We start from the raw sequence: 9,877 nt of genomic DNA, 5'->3' as shown, positions 1-9,877 counted from the left end.
TGGTGTGAATGCTTGTAACAGAGTAAATTCTGCTAATGGTACCAAAGGGCCTGCTGGCAGTGGTGGTGGTGGTGTTGAACTAGATGACACATTAAACAAATTGGCAAATTCATTTCAATGAGGTTCAACTCCTCGGGTAATAAAATACATAAATGAATGCAAATGAAATTAAATTAAAGTGTTTGATAAAACCTCTTTTAGGTGGGGTAACAAGTGGACAGAATCAACTACAGGGATTGAAAGACATGTGGTTCAAATCTCAGTGAGGGATTCTGTTGGCTTATTTTCCAACTAAGAAATACTTTATCATCATCATTTCATGTCCTTCCCATACCGGCATAGGTTGGATAGTTTGACAAGATCCAACGAACCAAAGGACTGCATCTAGTTCCAATATTTGTTTTGGCATTGTTTCTATGGCTGGATGACCTTCCTAATGTGAACCACTTTACAGGGTGCAATGGCTACTATTTTCCTCATAACACAAGAGCCCTTCACTAAGTAGGAGACGTAGTTTTGAAGGATGCAGAGACAGTAAAGTATGATAGCGGGATGCAAGACAGGATCAGGTGACCCCAATATTTTACAATCTATTATTTATAGATTCATTTATAGTTGATAGTCTTAAAAAGATATTGTTGCTATTATGTTAAAGTGTTGTATGTCCAAATTTGGCCAAATGTGTTTTTTCCAATATTTCTTTTTGCTTACAATAGCCAGTTCTTTTGGTCAAACTATTGTCTCCAGATGCTTCAGATGCCAAGATATCAAAAATTGCCATAGTGTAGTACAACAATTTTGCTATGGAATGGTGAAACTATTTTTATGTTTTCTGAAAAAGCAATGTTTTGGACTTACGACACTTTGGCATAATAGCAACAATATAATTTCAAATTTTTCAAAACCTCAAACAAACCAAAAGATATATATTTCTTTTCCAATTTTCCATGAAATCATGTCTAATCATGGGCAAATATCACCTTACTAGGATACGGGAGAGGATTGATGATAGGAAGGAGGCATCCAGCCGTAGAGAATCTGCTTCAACAAATTCCATCTGGCCCAGGGGAACATGGAAAAGCGGATGTTAAAAGGAGGAAAGAAAAAAACAAAAATAATGATATAGTATATATGTATGTATATGTGTGTGTGTGTATATATATATATATCATCATCATCATCGTTTAACGTCCGCTTTCCATGCGGGCATGGGTTGGACGATTTGACTGAGGACTGGTGAAACCGGATGGCAACACCAGGCTCCAATCTAAATTTGGCAGAGTTTCTACAGCTGGATGCCCTTCCTAACGCCAACCACTCAGAGAGTGTAGTGGGTGCTTTTACGTGTCACCCGCACGAAGGCCAGTCAGGCGGTACTGGCAACGGTCAATATATATATATATATATATATACACACACACACACACACATATATATATATATACAAATACATATAAAATAAAAGTAGATTATATATCAATAATAATATGTATATGTTCAATATAAAACCACTCAATATTGTGCATGTATGCATATACAGACATGTTCAGACATACATAAAATGATAAAAGTAGCTTATATGTCAGTGAGCACAGACACATACACTCAAACATATATACGCATATACAGATGAGTATGTGTATACAAAAGAAATGCATTACATGTCCCTGAATACATATATATGTATGTGTATATATATATATATATATATATACACACACACACACACAGGGCGAGTGCAAAAGTAGGTATACAGTTATGACAAAATAAAAAATGTACAATACTCATTTATTTTTATCAAATAAAATTAAAAGTTACGGTAAAAATATTAGGATTAATGGCAGTGAAAATATCAAAAATGAGGTCAACTAATTTAATGTGATAATAATTTTAATCAAGTATTATAACACTGATATGGTACTTACTGTATACCTACTTTTGCACCCTGCCCCACCGTGTTTATATATATATATATATATATATATATAAAACTGAAAAGTTCATAGGCTGACTATCAAAAAATGGTGTGAAAGCTGTGAAATTTTGTATGCATTAATTTCAACTGTTCTTCTTAATAACTGCTTTGTTTCTCTCCAGGTAAAAATGGACATCTGACTGTTCAAAGAAGACTTCAAAAGTAAGTAGTAGCAACTTCTCTTGAAAATGGACAAAATTTCACATAATGGCATTATCAAGTCATGCAGAGAAAGGATTTAGCCCCCAAGGACATTCATGCTGAGATGCTTGCTACAATAGTGGAAAGAGAGCTTTGAAGATGGCCCAAGCAAGGTCTGGACGACGTCTTGCAGGTGTCACCAGTGAGAAAAACATAGATCATGTTTATCACATGGTGACGGATGATAGGTGAATGACTATAAATCAAATAGCCAATGCTATTAGCAGATCCTGTGAGAGAATTGAGAATATTCTGCATAATGACCTTATCACGACAAAGGTTTCTGTTTGGTGGGTGCTATGTCTTCTGACACCTGATGAAAAGCACACCATGAAATGAGGAGATAGTCTTTGATTATAATCTCTTAAAGGTTTAAATCTACATATAGAGTATAATAAAGATCTTAATCTGCTCAACAAAATACACTTATTTAGAATTAGTTAATAATTTCCTTCTCAAAAATAACTTCAAGAAAGTATATACTTTCACACTTTTGTTGCATACCCCGAAATGCCATTTAACACTCCCAAGGGTTACCAGAACCCCAGTTTGAGAACACCAGCTTTATAAATATTCAAATTATGTCTGTTGGAATCATTTCTCAAGAACTACAGAATATAGATTACTTTTATTGATGCCTATAAATGAAAGGTAAATATTTACAAGAAAAACTGAAAAACAGGTGCTTTTTCAAGCAAAAGTCCTTTGTGATAATTGTTCTGTATTGTCTTACAAACACTCCCTTGTCATATTCTCTTTTTCAGAAATGTATTGAATTAGAGATTGGCTCACTGGAAACCTGTAACCAACAATGTTCACAAATTTTGACACAGGACAAAAAAAAATTTTAATAATAGCATGGAGCAGAAAAGAAAGGACTTACCATTCTGTGATATTTGTGGCTAATGCTGCTACAAATCCTTTTATACTAAAACTTAGTTCATATGCCGAGCAAAGAGCAAGTCCTGCCATTATAGGAATTAATGAGAGAAATGTGTATAACCCAGTTCGTTCCCCAATTAAAGCCCAAGATATGAATACTGTGAATAAAGGAGCGGAACTTTTAATAGTCTCTGTGAATGATACTGCCACAAACTTTAGAGCAACAAGTCCAAGAACAACGGTTACAAATCTGAAAATAAACAAAGAGTAAAGAGCTGTTTAGGTTGGGTGGAAATTACTGTATAAGAAGCAATATTAGCAACACACAGACAGAGTCATATAGGAATATATTGCTGAACTCTAAAAATTGTCGAGGATAAATTAAATTCATTATGGTTACTGAATATGTTAGTGTCATTTAATTTCTGAATGGTTTTGCTGCCATTTGTTTATGTAGTTTGATTTCTTTATCCATCAGTTTCTACTAAGAGACGCAAGTAAAATTAATAATAGTGAAATGAAAATAAAACTTTTGAAACAGAAACGCCGCCATAATTTATGTGGAAACTATGAGCGTGCTCTCAAGGAAGATAATCAGAGATTGTAATACTTCATGTAAAGCAAATATAACAAACAATCCTGAATCCTTGTCCAGTTCGATCCCAAAATCTAATCAATTCATGCCAGCTACGAGGCCAAACATCCCTGAAAGTTTCATCCGAATCCATCCAGCGGTTCTTGAGATATCTTGTCCATGGACAAACAAATATGACTGAAAACAATACATCTGCTTCGCCAAGGTGGAGGTAACAACAATCCTTTCTAGAGGCCCAAGGCCTGAAATTTTGGGGGAGGGGGGCTAGTTGATAACATCGACCCCAGTGTGTAACTGGTACTGATTTCATCGACTACCCAAAAGGATGAAAAGCAAAGTTGACCTCGGCAGAATTTGAACTCAGAACAAAATACTGCCAAGCATTTTGTCCAGCACGCTAACAACTCTACCAGCTCACCACCTTATTATTATTATTATTATTATTATTATTATTAGTAGTAGTAGTAGTAAATAATAATTTTAGTAGTACATCATTATAATAATAATTTCTTACCTCATTATCCCAACAACTATCATGTTCCTCCAGAAATTGGGCGGTTTGCCTTCGCGCTGTATAGGGACATACATGCCGCAAGGGAGATAAATCTGTACAAACCCCAATACTGTTGTCATAACCATCTGCATGGCCCCTGAAAATGAATTTAAATGAACAAAAGAGTAACTGGAATTGAAACAGCTTTCATAAACTACACGATAACGATTGGAATTTTTTAAAATTAGTTTACACTCAATGGTTTACTCTCTCTTCATCCTGGAAAAGAAGATATTCACCAGAATCTGTAAGGACACTATTGCAACTCATACTTACATCTCAGAAACAATGAAAAATCAAATTCTTCTTTATATAAAAGGAAAATCGTTTTTAGTGCTAAACTTTCAACAGGTAAAATGAGGGGCATGCCACATATTCCATTTATTATAAAATTTCAGTGGTTCATTGTTCCATTATTAATCCTCATAAAAACACTACGTAACGGAATTTTAATTTTGTTTGTCTTTGGTCAGTAAGTGTTATTTTCTATTTGCTTCAATCTAGAAATCGAAGGAAAGGACTACTATTCCCTTCAAACTCTGCTTTAGTCACCTGCACATCAGTGTTTTGAAATTGACTTATTTTCCATAACATTTCAGACAGATTCAGCACCAAGTTGCAGAAGCTGAAATATCGTTATAGAATATACTCTGCTCAATACCACAGATTTGTTTGTCAGTTGCTTGATGTTCACCATTCAAGCATGACCCTTAGTAGCTGACAATATGTGCATCTCTGATCATGAGCAGGAGTAGTAGGGGAGCATCATAGCCATGTGTTAAGAGGGATTCTTTCGGGTTTGATTAAATGTAACAAAAGCGAAGTTGGAAGGAAATATTAGCCATTTTTCATACTTTCTAGGGGTAAGCAATCTGACTCAAAACACCTCTGGTTCTCCGATACAAACTTCCTGATTTGAAGTGATCTAAATTAGAACTTTCCATCAAAAATTCATATCTATTTATGTTCCAAACACCAGCTTAAAAATTCTAATTCTGGCCAATGACCAGCAATTTTGAAGGGAGGGAGTAGTTGACTGCATTGACCCCAGTATCTAACTGATATTTTATTTTATCAAACCACAAAAATAATGAAAAGAAAAGTTGACCTCAACAGTATTCAAACTCAGAACAGAAAGACCTGAATGAAATGCCCCTATGCACTTCGTCTGACACTAACAATTCTGCCAGCTCACCAGCTAACAATAACAAAATTATTTTAGTAAATTCATCATCACCATCACCATCACCATCATCATTAAACGTCAGTTTCCTATGCAGGCATGGGTTGGAGAGTTTAAGATCCAATGAACTGCAGGACAATGTCGAGCTCCACCGCCTTCTTTGGCATGGTTTTTATGGCTGGATGATGCCCTTTCTAACACCAACCACTTTACAGAGCATACTAGGTATTTTGTTTTTCATACTACCTGCACTAATGGGGGTCACCATGTAACTAGCAAAAAAAAAAAAAAAGAAAGAAAAAGAAAAAAAAGAAAAGCCCTTTCAACTGAGTGAGAGTGTATTTGAGAGGTGTGGAGTGGGGTGGCTTTATGCCAGGTGTTGAAGAAGAACAAGCAGAGATGTCTTGCTATAGAGGTGAAATGTCTGTTATCCCCACCATATTAAGAGGAAGGGCGGAGTTACTAATATAACATAAAATGTCCCACAACTTGGAAGAAATTTTAAAAAGGTGTGGTAAGACACAGCTTCTTATATTTCAATATCTTGATACAAGTATTCAAAAATAAAATTTTAAATACTGTTATAATGTGTGGTATTGTTTCACACACACACACACACACTCACTCATAACGTGTGTGTGTGTGTGTATGAAGTTTACTTCCCAACCACATGGTTTCAGGTTCAGTCTCATCTCATGACACCTTTGGCTAGTATCTTCTACTATAACCCCGACCCAACCCAACCCAACCAAAACCTTGTGAGAGGATTTGGTAGATGGAAACTGAAAGAAGTCCATTATATATATAGTTTAGGTAGGTAGGGTAAAATCCTAAGGTAAAATTCCTTACACTTCTAACATGTAAAACTCTGTACTTCCTATTAGCAGATGAAACATGTGTAATGGTGAATAAATAATACCAAAAAATTTTAAAAAGCACCAACTGAATATGGCCAATGCCAGAACCCATTGGCTGGGTTCCATGCTGGTGCCATGTAAAAAGCACTAGCCGAAAGTGATCGATGCTAAGCCCGCCTAACTGGCTCCTGTGCCGATAGCATATAAAAAGCACCCACTACATTCTCGCAGTGGTTGGTGTTAAGAAGGGCATCCAACTGTAGAAACTTTGCCAGATCAGATTGGAGTCTGGTGTAGCTGCTGGCTCTCCAGACTTCAGTAAAACTGTCCAATCCATGCCAGCATGGAAAACGGATGTTAAACAATGATGATGAGGTTTTGTTTTATATATATAATCATAATCGTTTAATATCTGCCTTCCATGCTGACATGGGTGATGTATATATATATATATATATATATATATATATATATACACTTTATTTAAAAGCAGCAGAAATATAACAAAAGATTGTTACTCTGAATTTCATGTTCCCATTCATCGGACAGTTTCACGTTCCGATGAACGGGAACGTGAAACTCGGAGTAACAGTCTTTTGTTATATTTCTGCTGCTTTTAAATAAAGTATATTACTCTACCTCTGGTATTTGAGTACTCTTTTTTCCACCTTGTTGCACATTTTGTGCTTACTCCGGTATATATATATATATATATATATATACACACACACACACACACACACACAAATATCATCATTATTTAATGTCTGTGTTCTATGCTAGCATGGGTGGGATGGTAGCACAAGAGCCAGCCAGGCCAAAGCCTGTACCAGACTTCCTGTACATGTATAGATGTGTCGTGTGTGTATGTGTACGAATGTATGTCTCTCCTTGCCTTGTCATCGCATGCTAGTTGTAAATGTGGGTCACTATCATACAAGCAATGCCATTCATTTCCAGTATTTTGCAAAAACAGGTCTGGCCATGGGGAAATACTACTTTGCTTGGAAACAGGTGAGGGTTGGTGACAGGAAGGGCATCCAGCTATCGTAAAATCTGTCTCAATAAGACTGATACATGTGAGCAAGGAAAAATGGAGGTTAAAACGATGACGAAGATAAAATATGTAGGTGTGAAGTCAACCGAGTTGTTAGCACATCAGATAAATGGAATTGTAGTATTCATTCCAGTTGTTTGCACATTTCAGTTCAAATTGTGCCAACGTTAGCTTAGCCTTTCCTCCTTTCAGTGTGTTAATCAAGTACCAGTCCAATACTAGGATCAATACTCACCCCCAACTCCTGTCGCCTCTCTGAAAGAAATCAGCTGTTTTCAGATCTGAAGAGAGATGGGTCTCAGCAGAATTTTTTTTTTTAAATGCCCATGACATGTCATATACCGCAACAATGCTTCTACAACCTCATCAAGAGTGAAGGCAATACATAAGTATATACAGTTGGGACCTGGCACAATCGGTTGCAGACCAGGAAAAATGCTTACGTTCTGAGTTCAAATTCTGCCAAGGTCGGCTTTACTTTTGATCCCTTCAGGGTTGATAAAATAAATACCGGCTGAGCACTGGGGTTGATGTAATCAACTTAACCCCTCTCCTGAAATTGCTGGCCTTGTGCAAATGTTAGAAACCAACATAGGGTGCATACACACACACACATGCATACACCATATAGGAGAGAAGAAGAATTTAACAATCTTTTATTTTCTTCATTTTACTTTTCCAAAGCATAGGCATGGCAGTGTGGTAAAAATCTTGCTTCCCAACCACATGGTTCTGGGTTCAGTCCCATTGCACAGCACCTTCAACAAGTGTTTTCTATAACCCTCAAGCCAACCAAAGCCTTATGAGTGGATCTGGTAGATGGAAACTGAAAGAAGCTCATTATGTGTGTGTGTGTGTGTGTGTTTGTGCATGTGTCTGTTTATCCCCCACCACTGCTTAACAAATGATGCTGGTGTTTATGACCCCATAACTTAGAGGATTGGCTTTAAAAATATATAGATAAAAAAAATCTTTTTTTTAAAACTGGGTTGATTTATTTGACTAAAATTCCCAAAAGTGGCGCCCCAGCATGGCCCCCAACCTCATCACTGAAGCAAATAAAAGATAAAATGTACTTTTAAATTCAGGCTGTACTTCAAAGAGATCTGGTTTCAGAAAGTGAAGAAACCTAATAACCTCTTACAACAACTATGGGGAAAAAAAAAAAACAAAAAAACCCCCCTACACATGACTGTCTCGAGCCCTAGACCTCATGGAGCCAGTTACCTGATTCCCATAGTGTGGAAGTGATGAAATCATCACAACATCTCTGCTGAATGGGACGACAGCCAGTCCCAAGTTCATTCATTTACAGCAAAGTGAAATGAAGTGCCTTCACTCCAAAACACAACACACAACAGTGATCTTGTGATAGTGTGTGAGCAACACCTGACTACTCAGTCACCAGCATTCACACAACAACAGTGAAGAGCCACAAATATGTCAGCTCAACTGGGTGGGTAATGATAAATACAGCTGACTTCAAAATAAAACCAGTCCTTATCTCTATCAACCATGGCAAGAAAGGCAAAGGCTCTGGCTTTGAGATTCTGCCCTTGGATACAAAAACGCCTGCTCTACGTTACAGTTAACTAATTTATTAAGACCTGATAACCATTTTCACCTACCTTTCATAGTAAACACTTCTCTAGAAACTAGGTTACGTCAACCATTATTATAAAGTGGGATGGGTTTCTGTTGGGAGAGTAAATTGTTTCTGGTCTGTTTTCGTTTTTCATTGTTTTTTTTTTTTTTAAGAGAGTTATATTTCCCCATCTCCTAATTGCTGAACTATCAAATGTAAATGAAACTTTATCTTCATCAAACAGGTGAGAAACAAATTTGTCAGACAGGTATATTTCTCAATAAACGATGTTTATTCTCAATAAACAGCACATACACATTACCTGCAATAAAGTTTGATCTGCTGACTATGCTATCCATGGTTCAGTACCTTAGTTTCATATCTGTTGTGTCTAACATAGGCACAGAGTCACAAATTTAACGAAAAAGGGGTCAGATGATTAACCCTTTTGACAGCAACTTGTCTAAGACCACTCTTTACTCTATGACACAAACCCCTTGTTTTAATTTATGTTTCAAACACCAGCTCAATAATGACAAATTTATTTTACTAAATTCATTATTTTTAAGAAAACAAGTGAAACAAAGAAGTATTACAATAGAGATCTGGTAACGAAAGGGTGAAACCTACTGCAGCACCTGACTGGTACTTTATTTTATTGACCCTGGAGGGGTGAAAAGCAAAGCTGATTTCGGCAGGATTTGAAATCGGCACGGTGTTTTGCCTGACCCTGACAATTTTGCCAATTCATGTAACAATGATGATGATTTGTAACACAATTCAGACACATACACACACACACACACACACAAGTGCATATGACAATGGTGGTGGTAGTAGTAGCAGCAATAACCATTTATACACATACTCAATACATACATATAACAGTAGTAGTAATAGTAGTAGTAGTAGCAACAGCAGCTGTGACCGTTTAAGTTGTTTCCATGTAACAAGCAACATGTGGTGCAAATATGGTGTATACATAAAAT

At 36.5% G+C, this 9,877-nt stretch overlaps 1 protein-coding gene across 6 annotated transcripts in view; it reads right to left on the bottom strand.

The window, feature by feature from the left end:
- The window catches only part of LOC106881029 (solute carrier family 35 member E2A), a 54,451-nt gene that overhangs the window by 15,680 nt on the left and 28,894 nt on the right, over positions 1 to 9,877 (bottom strand). For all 6 annotated transcript variants that reach the window (XM_014931218.2, XM_014931219.2, XM_014931220.2 and 3 more), the window contains 2 exons: positions 4,168 to 4,303; positions 3,060 to 3,308 (listed from right to left, as the gene is read on the bottom strand). In XM_014931218.2, the coding sequence (XP_014786704.1) occupies positions 3,060 to 3,308; positions 4,168 to 4,303 (385 nt within the window). The remainder of the gene's footprint in view (positions 1 to 3,059; positions 3,309 to 4,167; positions 4,304 to 9,877) is intronic.

Source organism: Octopus bimaculoides, chromosome 12 (genome assembly GCF_001194135.2).
Source record: "Octopus bimaculoides isolate UCB-OBI-ISO-001 chromosome 12, ASM119413v2, whole genome shotgun sequence".
NCBI classification, from domain to species: Eukaryota; Metazoa; Mollusca; class Cephalopoda; order Octopoda; family Octopodidae; genus Octopus; species Octopus bimaculoides.
This window is presented reverse-complemented; position numbering and strand designations above follow the sequence as displayed.